The sequence below is a fragment of the Anguilla anguilla genome, chromosome 4 (genome assembly GCF_013347855.1).
Source record: "Anguilla anguilla isolate fAngAng1 chromosome 4, fAngAng1.pri, whole genome shotgun sequence".
NCBI lineage: Eukaryota > Metazoa > Chordata > Actinopteri > Anguilliformes > Anguillidae > Anguilla > Anguilla anguilla.
The window spans coordinates 51,774,704-51,787,773 of NC_049204.1; the positions used below are offsets into that span (position 1 = coordinate 51,774,704).

The 13,070-nt window shown below is 42.5% G+C and overlaps 1 protein-coding gene across 2 annotated transcripts in view; it reads right to left on the minus strand.

Moving 5' to 3' along the window:
- rttn (rotatin) overlaps positions 1-11,662 on the minus strand; it is a 39,914-nt gene extending 28,252 nt beyond the window's left edge. Inside the window, exons 1-19 of one of the 2 annotated variants that reach the window (XM_035414695.1) lie at positions 11,448-11,662; positions 10,854-11,041; positions 10,330-10,525; positions 10,108-10,209; positions 9,683-9,773; positions 9,349-9,463; positions 7,104-7,248; positions 6,755-6,920; positions 5,023-5,204; positions 4,747-4,862; positions 3,888-4,055; positions 3,555-3,767; positions 2,837-2,949; positions 2,546-2,672; positions 2,312-2,437; positions 1,890-2,006; positions 1,237-1,376; positions 801-969; positions 483-582 (exon numbers count right to left, since the gene is read on the minus strand). In XM_035414695.1, the coding sequence (XP_035270586.1) occupies positions 483-582; positions 801-969; positions 1,237-1,376; positions 1,890-2,006; positions 2,312-2,437; positions 2,546-2,672; positions 2,837-2,949; positions 3,555-3,767; positions 3,888-4,055; positions 4,747-4,862; positions 5,023-5,204; positions 6,755-6,920; positions 7,104-7,248; positions 9,349-9,463; positions 9,683-9,773; positions 10,108-10,209; positions 10,330-10,525; positions 10,854-11,041; positions 11,448-11,478 (2,605 nt within the window). In that variant the 5' untranslated portion in view covers positions 11,479-11,662. The remainder of the gene's footprint in view (positions 1-482; positions 583-800; positions 970-1,236; positions 1,377-1,889; positions 2,007-2,311; positions 2,438-2,545; positions 2,673-2,836; positions 2,950-3,554; positions 3,768-3,887; positions 4,056-4,746; positions 4,863-5,022; positions 5,205-6,754; positions 6,921-7,103; positions 7,249-9,348; positions 9,464-9,682; positions 9,774-10,107; positions 10,210-10,329; positions 10,526-10,853; positions 11,042-11,447) is intronic. The other variant, XM_035414696.1, reaches the window with a different exon arrangement.
- Between the last annotated feature and the right edge of the window lie 1,408 nt (positions 11,663-13,070).

Below are 13,070 nucleotides of genomic sequence, written 5' to 3' on the forward strand. Positions count from 1 at the left end.
AATTGTTTTAATGTGCGGCAAACTATTTTTGTTATTGATTATGCACAGAGAACTTCGCGTTATTATTTTCCTATTATAAAACTTTTTCCCCCCCACAAACCTATGAACTGAACTGTCAGTAAAGCTCGAAAGCGCTACTAGTCATACCCATGTAATAAATGCACACATTGTCTCGGAGTAAATGTTACGTTATTAATCTGCATAGTGGACACCAGAATTCAGACGACTAGGCTAATTTTACACTTTGCAGATTGTTCAGGACTAGCTCCTTAATTAATGCTCTCCACGCAGCATATATTAATCCAGAAGCCCATGGCTGAAAAGGTTTCTTGTGCACTTTACACTGTGAGATCAATCATAGCACAAACAGCAAAACCAGACAACCTGTCTCCCCCCTTATTTGGCCCAGAGGTAGTACAACTGTCTGCGTGGAGGTTTAATCGACAGAGGAAGTGGTTAGGAGGCAAACTCGGATTCTTCACCCTGCAAAACAACAGCCAACTGCTCTGCTGCAGATCTCCTGAGAACAAGGTCAACCGTCTCTGAGGCGAGGATGCTGTAGAGCTTGCTTACGGACTCCACCTGGTTATCAAAGGGAGAAACAGAGCAGAGATGGAGGGCGAGCACATCGCTGGGTATGCATTATTTGCAAACCCTACTGGATATATCACACTGCTTTCCAAACATCTATCCACACAGCATAAAGACAAATGAACAAATGAGAATTTTAATTATGTGTTTTCATTTAATTTGGTATAACACAGTCCATGTGTGCTTTACGGATAGGGCTACTTATTTACCTTCAAAAGAGACCTGTCTGAGTCATTGAGTTTTATGTCCACCAGCTTGTTCACGACGTATAAGGACGGCAACGCTTCCAAAACGGCACGTTCCAAAGGCGGGCGTGAAGCAAGGCCGCCTGCGCTGGTGAGGTGGGGCAAGAGATGCTGGGCCGCAGTGCCCCGCACCCTGAAACCATTAAACGACGCGCAGACAATCAAGCCGAAGCATCGTAATAGCACCATACGCTGCTAATTACCGGCTTCACACAGCAGCAACTAGCCGCGGAAGAGCGCAGCTAATTAAAAGGGCTAATGGACAACCGCGCAGGCAATTATTCGGGAGAAGTAAACAGCAATGCACTTCAAGGGACCGCACTTTAAATTACGCTCAAATGGAAGAATATCGTTCTCGATTCGCCGGCCTCTGTAGAGATCAAGCCGCAGATGCGCTTACGCTGGGTGCTTAGAGAAGAGCAGACGGATAGCCCCTCTCAGTCTGGTGGCGTTCGAAAACGCTCCGTCTCTCCTTTCATTTGACGCTTCACTTATCAGCAGGATACAGTTTCCAAGCGCGTCTTCAGCTCCTGCGTAGCCCTGGTGTAAACAAACAGCATTGTTTCAAACCTCAATAAAGCAGACAATGGACTATCATGGGGATTTGTGCTCGGCAGAGGAACATAAACAAATACGCTTAGCAGAAATTTAAAAAATGTTTTACTGTCAAGCTGGCGGTGGCCCAATTACAGAAAGTCCTTAACGAAGTACACTGCAGATGACAACCTTGTCAAGTTCTTACGCATATTCAGATTCACTTACGGTGAATTGTCGCTTTTGTTAATTGGCTTATCCTGCCACTAAAGATGAGTTAGGAAAACACAATCCATGAAACGCTTAGAAACAGAGGGACCAGGGATTGGCAGTGTTTCACAAAATAGGGTGAAAATGGTATAGGTGCGTGAAAAAGAAAACCTTTGAAAATAATTCAACCAACTTGACAAACCCTTTAAAACCAAAGATTTGCATTTTCAACATTTGTGGAAACTCTTTTGCACAATCTTTCCCATTTAATAATTACCTTTTTGGTGACATTACAGTGGGCTGGTTTACCTGCAATATAGGGATGACTGGGCAGGCTGATTCAATTAATTTGTTCCATGTTGGAGGTGTCATCATCAATTGCCCTTGCAGAAGGAAGAGAAGAATGTCCCTGGCAGCACATTTCACCTATGGATCAAATATGAACCAGCTCAGGCATTGATGACATTGCAGTTTATTGCTTCACGCTGCCCTGAAAATATGTCAACAATTCCATGATGCAAGCACACCATACCTTAAAAAGTTAGTCAGACCGCAGGAAAACACAAGACAGAATCCCTGCGTGTGTGCGTTACAAAAATAGTCTCCAAGTTGGCAGAGGCATCATTGTCCATTTGTGAAATGCAGCTAGCTCAAAAAGAAGTGGCCATTAATATGGCTTCACTGCTGACACTTAGGCATTCACAGTGGGTTACAACCCGCTAGGCATTTACCTTTTCTGCTTGATCCTGGAGCCCAAATGTAGAAATTTCATAAAGGACATGGGCGTTCAGGAGAAAGTTCACTCCGCTACAGATGGATGAAACCGGCTTTGTGACATTCTGAACTCCGAGGCAATCCTGCAGCAGTGTTATCAGAAGCAGGCATTAACAGGGCTACGGGTTCAGAGATCAGCGCTTAGTGAGCGGCTTGGCCGATTCTGCTCGTTACACTGAAATTGAGGATACCTTCACAACATTCAGGGTGCAAGTGTAAGTCTCGGCCTTCACCGCCTGAAGAGGATGGGACAAGAGCCTCAAAAACATCTTCTGGCTTTCTGCCCGAAGCAGAGGGCTCGCTTGTGCGAACTTCCACCTGAAATAAGGGAAGACATTACAGCACTAGCACGGAGCAATAACAATACATTTTTGAAAAAATAAAATAGGTCATGGTCTCTTTGCAACTGCAACTGCATACATTCCTCTGCCTTATCATAAGGATCAGCACAGCAAGCAAATACTATTTGTAACATATCTTACACGTAGGAGCAGATCTGAATGCACTCCTTCACAACCGGTAGGTGCTGATGATACGGAAGTCCATATATGGCCTGGTCTGCCAGCTCCAAAAGCTCTGACCAGTTTTTGTCCCCCTGTAAACAGAGAAATAACATTGCCTTCTTTGATTGAACATGGATGTGCAATTTTAACTTACACATGACTCATAAATAAAATGTTTGCAATTTTTTAAAACTACGGATGTAAAAATATTATCCAAATTGAGTTCAGGCCTGCTGTTTTAAGACAGCCTAAAATGCATGTCTGTCCGACTGCTGTACAAAGTGTACAAATGTAATGGTACACAAGTAAGGGGCGACACAGCTCAGGAGGTAAGAGCGGTTGTCTGGCAGTCGGAGGGTTGCCGATTCGATCCCCACCCTGGGCGTGTCGAAGTGTCCCTGAGCAAGACACCTAACCCCTAAATGCTCTGGTGAATGAGAGGCATCAATTGTAAAGCGCTTTGTATTAAAGCACTACATAAATGCAGTCCATTTAAGAGGAGCTTAAACCCCGATCTTTCTTTCAGAGCATCCATTACCACAAAATCATATTTAACTTCACTGGGTACTTTACTGAAGTTCTCTCTTCTATTACGATCTCACGCTGGGATGTGAACTTGCTTAACCTGCGCTTTAACTCAAACTTCCCTAAGCATGTGAGGTCCGCAGTAGACAGTGGCTAAGTGAAAACAGCCCACCTCAGCGTGCACTTCCTTCAGGAAGGTGCAGGTGGACTCCACGGCCCGCGCGGCCTGGGCCACGCGCCTGTAGGTGGCGTGGCTCTCGGGGTTGACCTGCTCCAGGTAGGCCACGGCCGACTCGTGGATGCCGGGGAAGGCTTCGCCGAAGGGCGCGTCCACGCAGAGGAGGAAGAGGGCCGTCCCCGCGCTCTCCGGGAGATTCTCGGCAGCCTGCAAGCCAATGGAATCCAGCCAGAGGCGTCAGAGCTCTGACAAAGACACGCCCGCGAGGCACGACGCCCCCGACGTTCCAGCGCGTGCGTTCCCGCTCCCGTTCCTGTCTGTACAAACCTGTTCCACGGGGAGCAGAGTCTGGAGGAGGCGGACGGTGAAGACGGCGGTGCCCACGTACGTCATCCTGCGGTGAACCAGCGCGGCCTCCGACTGCTCGGAAGAGCCGGAGTGGTGATGGCATAGAATGTTTCCTAAACATTCCATGGACCCCTGCAGCTTTTCTTTCTAGAGAAAGATGAGAGTGTGAACAAAGCACTCTTCGAAAATGCAATTCTGCTGCAGGAGCTAATGGCGCATTACAAACAGCAGGGGGCAGCAGCTGCTCTGTGATTATCATCGCGAGCCCTTTCGGGAGAAGACGACAGAAAAGGCTCACTGGATCCATTACTGTGGGCATCCATTACAGGCCAATAGGGAAAATGGCCTTGGATTGACAAGTACATAACTCTCCCCACATAAAAAACACAAGCTTTTCATTGCCCTCAAAGGACAAAAGACTTGGCAAAGGAGAATCATCAGTGTGGATGCAACTCTAGCGGGGCTTGTGATCGATAGTTAAAACATTAACTGTTTACACAGCATGAACACGGATTGACTACGGTGAGAAATCTTATGTGATCCCTGGACCAGTACCGAAAATAAATAAAAAAGAAGCAAGACTGGACGACTGTATGCTAAAACTTCTGACAGCTACAGTCTTTTCTCCTCGAGGTGAAGTGGTTTGGATGGGATTCTATTCAGTCACCAGATCAAAGAACAAAGAGGGTTCGCAAGGGTGAGAAGTGAGTGAGAACGGCTTGGCGTCTTGGTGCAGCACAAAACAAATCTGGAGCTTAAAACGAGCAAAAATAAATAATAATGTAACGCTGAGAGCCGAGGACCAAATATTGAGAACATGGGAAACGGTGCGACTTGCCAGCTCCTGTCCAATTAGGCTGCTGTCCTCCCACACCTGCTCTGACACACTGTCTCCCAGGAGCAGCAGAGCCTCTGACAGAAGCTCCAGGACACTCAGGAAGGCCTTCATTCTCTCTGAGAGGCAAAAAAAAATAGAAATAAACACCGCCAGCCGCAGATCACGGATGATTCCCCCCCCCCCCCCCCTCCCCCTCACCCCCAGACATCAAGCGGGCCGCATCTGCGTGGGCGGCCTCTCTGGGCGCGGGCGGAGCGGGCGGAGCGGGCTCCTCACCTGTCTGGAGGAGAGGCAGGGCGTGCTCGAAGACGGCGGCGCTGAACTGGGCCAGGCTCAGCTGCCGGAGCCGCAGCTCCAGCACGTCCTCGCCCTCCGTCTCGGGGAGCTCCAGATGGGCCGCGTCCAGCGGGGACTGCGGGGGAGGCCCGGGGGCGGGGCCAGCCTGGGAGCTGCTGCCGCTGAAACCACAGAGAGATCAGCGTCGGCGAGAAAGCAGCGCTCACACGCCTCGCGACCTGGGACCGCGCACCGAGCTCGCAAAAAACAATCTACAAATGAGCCCCGCGCATCTGGAAATGGGTTTAATCCTATCGGGTTTCACGGGCGGCCATTTCAAGTCCAAAAATCTAATGTGGATCCCCATCAGCAGAGCAATTCGAGCTGTTCAAATAAACGCCCAGAGGCACGCCATCGCCGCTAAGCCCCATAAACACGGAGGAAAACACAGTTATTGCAACGAGATAAAACAAACTGCAACTCCGGTCGGTGCCTGTGCTCTGGAACTTCCACACGTGCCGAGAATAAAACAGGCAGTCAAATCAGTGCGTGGGACAGAGCACGGCATTTAAATCAAGCCTGATTCTTGTTGCCTTAGCAACCAACATTCACCTATAAAATTAGCTAAAAAAAATTCAAACAATTGTACAGATAGAATATAATTAGATATGATAATTGACTTTGTTTCACCTTCCTGTTTTCACATTAGACCGTAACAGGTAAAATTTGATTTTTTTTTTCTTTCCAAAAGGAGGCAAATTAAAAACAGAACGATGACACACAATGGAAACATACACACAGAAAAAAAAACGCACGGTGAATGTAAGCATGTAATCAATTATTAGTCATATTTCATCTCGGGTTCTTGACTTCACCGTTCACGCATTATTTTCCACCTTCTTATTCCTCTCCACCTAGTTGACACCTGGCTGGAATCAAAACTTTTCCTTCTGAAATGTTCTACAGTGGTATTTGTCATAATGTGATTGCTTGGGTAATTTCTGAATTTAGGCATCACCCTTTTGTGCTTAGTACTGCAGTTTTCAAATTAGCATTGAACAAACTCCACTTGCATAATAACAAATAACCAAACAGACTGCAGATTAAGAAAACTAATTTTAACTTTTCTACATTCCAGTCATGACTGTGCCGGTACCCAGTTCTACTGGAGCACAGTCTTTTTACATTTACAGACTGTACTACTGCTCAACTGACAGGCAACGCTGCTCACATTCACACACTTGCACTTGTACTCTTTGCACAAGATGAATTGCCTGCTTTTAATCCTGCTGAGAATTTTCTTTTTGAGTTGAAGGTGTATGTCTTTAAAATCTTACACAAAAGAAGAAAACTGCCGGCACATACATGACTGCGCGTTATTCAGTATCAAACAAAGTCTTGCGCCTTTTCAAATTGGTCTTAATGGACTTCACTGAGGAGAAGAATATTGAGAAACGGGTTCGCTTCTTTTTACACAAAAACTTCACGTACAAGCACTGCAGTGCCTTTTTCATTTTGAGTTATATTTTATCAGCACTTCAGTTGAAACCTCTGTTGAAAAAATAAAAATAAAACTCAAAGAGACTATGATGAAACAAATGTTGGTCTGCTGCCTTAATGCAACTGTGATATTTTCTCATATGGCTATGGTCTAATACGCATGAATAACTTAATGACTTCATACGCCATTTTTGCTAACAGAAAGGAGGAATAATGGCCTGTCGCTACAGACCTGGATGAGGCGGCGTCACCATCCTGACCGTCCCCTCTGGCTCTCTGCCCCGTCCGTCCAACCACCGAGGGCCTGGGACTGCACTCCTCTGGGGAGGACACCAGAGACTGGCGGGTCCCGCGGATTTCCTGAGAGTAGGACATCGAGGAATTCTGGGATACCGCATCTTTGGAAGCAAAAATGAAAACTTGTTGTAGCGTAACAGGGGATAAAAGGCACCATTTACAATACTGCAGCGATTATAAACAATATGAATTAACAATAAAAAATTTCTGCACACCAGCCATGAAATGAAGCACGCTTTCGGCTTAAACACCCGTGGCGTTCTCTCTGCACCGCGTGGCTGTACCTTGTTTGGCCGAGTAGAAGCTGGGGTCTCTGTGAAAGCGAAGTCGGCTCCTCAGATTTGTACACAGCTGTAGCAGGCAGGCGACCGCGTGTACAGTCAAGTAGCTGGCATCATTCATCCCGAGCTTCAGCAGGGAAAAAAGATTCTATAGGAAAGAGACTTTCTTCAATAACTGGAAAAGCTGCAACCACAAGGCAATTACAGTATGGCTGTCAGGAAAATATGAATGAAATTAGCCACAGGTACACTGAGCCCCATGATGTTTGGTACAAAGACATTCTTTTTTTCTTGATTTGGCTCTGGACTCCAAAATTTTAGATTTATACTCAAACAATTGAGGGGTTGAAGTGCAGATTCTGAGCTTTTATTAAGGGGTATTTTTATACGTTTAGGTTTCACCGTGTAGAAATTACAGCACTTTTCAGATATGGTGCTTTTCCATTCCCTCCCTTCCCATTTCAGGGCACTATACTGTTTGAAACACATCAATGTTATGCCGATGGAAGTGATCATGTTTAATGCTTTGTCACATGTCCTTTGCATGCAATGACTGCTTTAAACCTGTGACCCACAGACATCACCAGGTGCTGAGTATCTTCTCTTTAGATGCTCTGCCAGGCCTGCACTGCAGCCATCTTCAGCTGCTACTTGTGTGGGGGCTATTTTCCTTACGTTTTCTCTTCAGCGTATAAAACGCATGTTCAATTGTATTCAGATCGGGTGAATAACATGGCCAGTCAAGATTTCTCCAGATCTTCGCTTTGAAAAACTTCATTATTGCTTTAGCAGTATGTTTAGGAACATTGTCTTGCTGCGTAGGATTAAGTGCTGCCCAATGAGCTTGGAGGCATTTGGTTGAACCTGAGTAGATAAGATGCTTCTGTACACTTTCAAATTCATGCTGCGGTCAGCAATTACATAAACAATGCAGACATGGGAGCCAGTACCCACACCACCATTTTTCACAGATGAGGGTAGTGCTTGGGATCTTGGGCAGTTCCTTTTGGCCTACACACGTTGCTCTTACAGCACTCTGATACAAGTGAATCTTGGTCTTATCTGTCTACAAGACATTTTTCTAAAACTATGCAGGCTCTTTTAGGTACTTCTAAGCAAACTGTAATCTGGCCATCCTGTTTTTTTTTTTTTTAGCTAACTAGTGGTTTTTATCTTGCAGTGTAGCCTCTGTAGTTCTGTTTGTTAACTCTTCTGCAGACAGTTGTTGCTGACACATCCACACCTGCCTCCTGTTTTTTTGCAGCTAACTAGTGGTTTGTATCTTGCAGTGCAGCCTCTGTAATTGTTTGTGAAGTCTTCTGCAGACAGTTGTTGCTGACACATCCACACCTGCCTCCTTAAGAGTTTTTTTGATTTGTTGGACAGATATTTTGTGGTTTTTCTCCATTATGGTGAGAATTCTGGGGTTATCAACTGCAGAGGTCTTCCTTGGCCTACTAGGGCCTTTGTAATTACCGAGATCACAAGTGCACTCTCTCTTCTTAATGATGTTCTAAACAGTTCATTTTGGTTCGCCTAAGGTTTGACCTATGTCTCTGACAGTTTATTTCTTATTTCTCAGCCTCGTTATGGCTTCCTTGACTTTTACTGGCACAACTCTGGTCCTCATGTTGACAAACACCAATAACAGACTCCAAAGGCAATCAAAAGCCTAGAATCAGGACTAGAGACTGAAAGCACTCTTATACTGTACCTATAATAAGGAAGCAATTAAACACACCTGTCTAATCGGAAACCCTTGTGAAGCCATTTGTCCCAAACATTATGGTGCCCTGACATGAGGGGACTATATAAAAAGTGTTGTAATGTCTACAATGAGAAACCAAAATTGCTTGATTACAAATCTAAAATTGTACAGTACAGATCAAGTACAGATCAAGATCAAGAATAAATATGTCTTCGTGCCAAACATTATGGTGCTCACTGTATTTTATCTTCACGCTTTGACCATCATTTCATTGTTGTGGGGATCAATCTGCATTTGTTTTATTAGCAAGCTGTGCATTACCACTTACTGTTATTAGTCAGGGTATTTAAACAGCCAATATCAAAACACGCTGCAATACCTTCCAGAATATAAATTACAATTATATATGTAACAGTGTAATGAAGGCACACAATTAGTATATCACCACTACGGCAATAAAACCGAGACTAATATCCTGCCATTTAAAATAAAGAAAATAAATATTGATGTACGAGCTTCACATTAAACTATTTATCTTACATTAACTATACTTGGCCTTTGAAGGAATATTTCGGCAGGGAAGTCCTGCATAATGACATCTTGCAGGAGCTCACAAGTGGTCCGTACTAAATTGTGGTTGCTACTTCTGAGAGAGCTACAGAAAAAAAGAACAGATGAAATGCACATCAAATTGATTAAGACCAGGAACACCAGACTCATTAAGAACAATGTTCTTCAACAACCACCACAACTCTCAATTAAGGAAAGACTGAATAAGGATTGCTGGTGTCATACAAAGTACATGACAAACAGAATATGTCACGTGTAACATTATACATATTTGAAATAGCAAAATTTGACCGTCATCACTGACCTTTCATTTGATGACAAAATGTGTCGATCTGTTGTGGTCAAAGTCAACCAAGGAAAAGTAGAAAACTTCAAGCACCTCACAGAATCCCTGACTACAGATGATAGGCATTAAAGATAAAAGAAGCAAACAAGAAAGGCATGGTAATTATACAGGCCAGCTACCATTATGCAACTGTTTGCCATGCTCATCATATATTTTAGATAATTAGCCTATGCATTCATAAATCATCTTCAGTGATTAGTGAGCCTACTAAAAATAACAATGTCAAATTACGCATTTCTAGTAATAGTAAATGCAGAATATATATATTTTGTTAAAACAATATTAAATCAAAATTCAATCAAATTATATCAATATAAATTACTGAAATTATAGGCTACCTTAAGATGCAACAGGGAAGCAAATACATAAGCTACCCAACTGACCTGCTATTCTTTGGGGAGGAATGTCAAAGTTCCTGGTCTTAGAGCTTTTCTGAAAGTACCCCATTACAGGTGACTCTTCTTCAAAGTGAGCTAAAACAGAACCTTAAAAACATGCAGACAGGGTTTTAGATGATCAATGTATGACAACCAATAAGGACCAATTTCATGAAAACAATAGATTTTCAGAAAAATATCATTTATCAGTAAGATTTGTGAACAAACCTGTATTATGAGAGGATGTCAACTGCTGTCCAGATGACAAACCACCTGGGAAATTTGAGAGTAGTTCCGGGAGGTGGAACAGTTGATCAAAGATGCCATCAATAACAGCTTGCAACTGTGGCTCCACATTCGGAGAAAGCTGGGTCAAGAACTCCACAGCACCCACATCCCTGAGCATCTGTGCAGCTGTGGGATGCTTTGAGGAAACCGAATGTTACAGTAGTTACAGTAATATGATATACCTCCAAGACTGAACAAAATAATGATATTCCTATGTTTGTTTCTGTGTGTAGGGTGAATGCAGTGAAACAGAGTAACCTCCTATGGACCATGCTGATTATGCGCTACTATAAATCCCTGAGTTTACAAGAACGATGAAGTCACCTAGACTAGGCGTCTGTTCAGCAAATAATACAGTTGCGTGAGCTATGTTAGATGCGCTAATTTTGTAACATACAAACATCATTTCTAAAATTTGACTTAAATTAGCATTTTTCATTTATTTTGACCATTTATGAACTTACTTCGGCCAAAGCATGCAGAATTTCCAGTACTTCTCTTTGCATTGGCACTTCAGGGAAATTAAACCACTCAAGCAAGCAAACGAACAACATTTTCTCTTGGACAAGATCGGGAATAGACAATAAGCCATGATCCAGCTTGCACTTTATGTTCTGGAGTGCCCGCACTCTAATTTCCACCAAGCGATGGCCTGACAGAAGAAAAACAAGTATTAGCACACATACTTGACAGGCTACCTAGATACCTGACTTGAAAAGGTTGCAATATGTCTGATTCATAGTTAATTATTACTTTGCTTTTACTATACTATTACATAATTTCTGTACGCATATATTCACATCCCAACTAACCGACGGATAAATATCTAGTTAACTAGCTAGTCTATATTTCGTCTTCAGTTTACTGGCTATCAAGCCAAAATGTTGACGTGGTAGCACTGGCTATCAAACAAGTACAAGGAACATTTACATCTAACGTCAACCAACTTAGCACACATAGTCTATAACAACTCGATGTCAACTCTAGAAAGTAAGCTTCAAAGCTAGTTAGCTAGCCAACGTTATATTACTTCGTTAACGTTTGGTAATTTAACGTACCTGTCTTTTTTATCAGAGTGGACAATTCCATAGTTATAGCTAGCTGATACAATTTCAATATTTATCAGCGCATGCACTACAGCCAATAGCTGGTTAACTACACATGTTAAGCACAGTTTGTAATAGTTTTACGGTTGAAGTGGAACCCACGCTCACATCAACAACGGTTACCCTGGGTTTGTTTTCAACAACCGCGCCAGCATGCTAGCCATTTCCGGGTCAGTGTACTTAACAAAGACCCTTTTCACGTGACAAGATCTCCAACTTGAGGCTTATCTTTTCATATGAGATTGTAAAGTGTCTGAAAATAGAGGCTGGAAATAGTTGAAAAAACAATAAATTATCACAGTTGGGTGTATCCACTACATACATAGCATACACGGGTGGCGTGCAAAGGGTGTTGCTCACCCTCCAACCTAACAGAATAATGACACAAGCATAACCATCAGTACAATTGTTTTGGATTCAAATACTATGCATGTTACTGATCTTGTCTGGTGTATTGGAACCAATGAAATACTCTCAAAAAGTGCAAACCACACCTTCTGGTCATATTGGCAGGCTCACTTACACCAGGCAATATCAACAGAGCACAGAAACATATTTGAACCCAAAACAAATACTTATTTGACCCAGGTCTAATACCTACGATTCAAATATATGTGTAATATGTTTTATATTTCAGTCTCCATTAACATGCATTCATATTTGGCCATTTGCTATGAAATCATGTATTCGTACATTTTACTGGCTGAACAATTGTTAAATAAAAGGCTCATCTCTGCAATACTACATATTTTTTAAAAATGTTATTTCATATAGTATCTATGACATCAAATTTCATCAAACAAAATGTCAGTATTTCACCATTTCACATAATAAACAGCATAGAATCAGACCAGAGAAGTCAATGACAGTCAGAGTTCAGGGCTTGATTGAGTAGTTTAGATCATATTCCTTGCCATCATGTGTAAGTCATGGCTTATTTACTTACTGCATACACAGAAATAACTATAAAGTCCAACATTTCCCTTAGGAATGATTTACCGATTGCTCAAAAAAGTTAGGGCCATTTATCTGTGCTGGTAAAACATTTTGAATTGCATGCTATGTTACATGTTACATGCTAATTATTGACAGCCATTAAAATGTTAAATTCTGTGATGGCTTTTTTTCTGATATAACACATAGTTTGTTGGTAAAAGATTCACATAATTCAATTCTAACATAGAAGTGAAATCATGTAACTTTTTTCTACTAACTTACTATCCACACAATACTTTTATAAGTTATACTTGTTCATATTTCCTTTGCAGTCGGATGGAAAAAAGTTGTACAGTTCTTTTCTTGACAATATAGACATCATTGGATTTTCATCAGTGTCACTTCATTTAGACTCAGTGCCTACCCATATTTCAAAATATAATCTTTTGAAAAGTAAATATTTTGATATTGTCTTCTCCTTCGGGAAAATCTATTTTATGGAAACATTTTCTAAAGGAGAGCTGCTCAGACTACAAAACAGTCTGAGCAAAATAAAAAAGAGAATTATGCTGTCAATGAGATAATACGACTCTGCTTTCAAACTGAGTTCTTAAAGAAATAAAATAACAAATGTTTAGT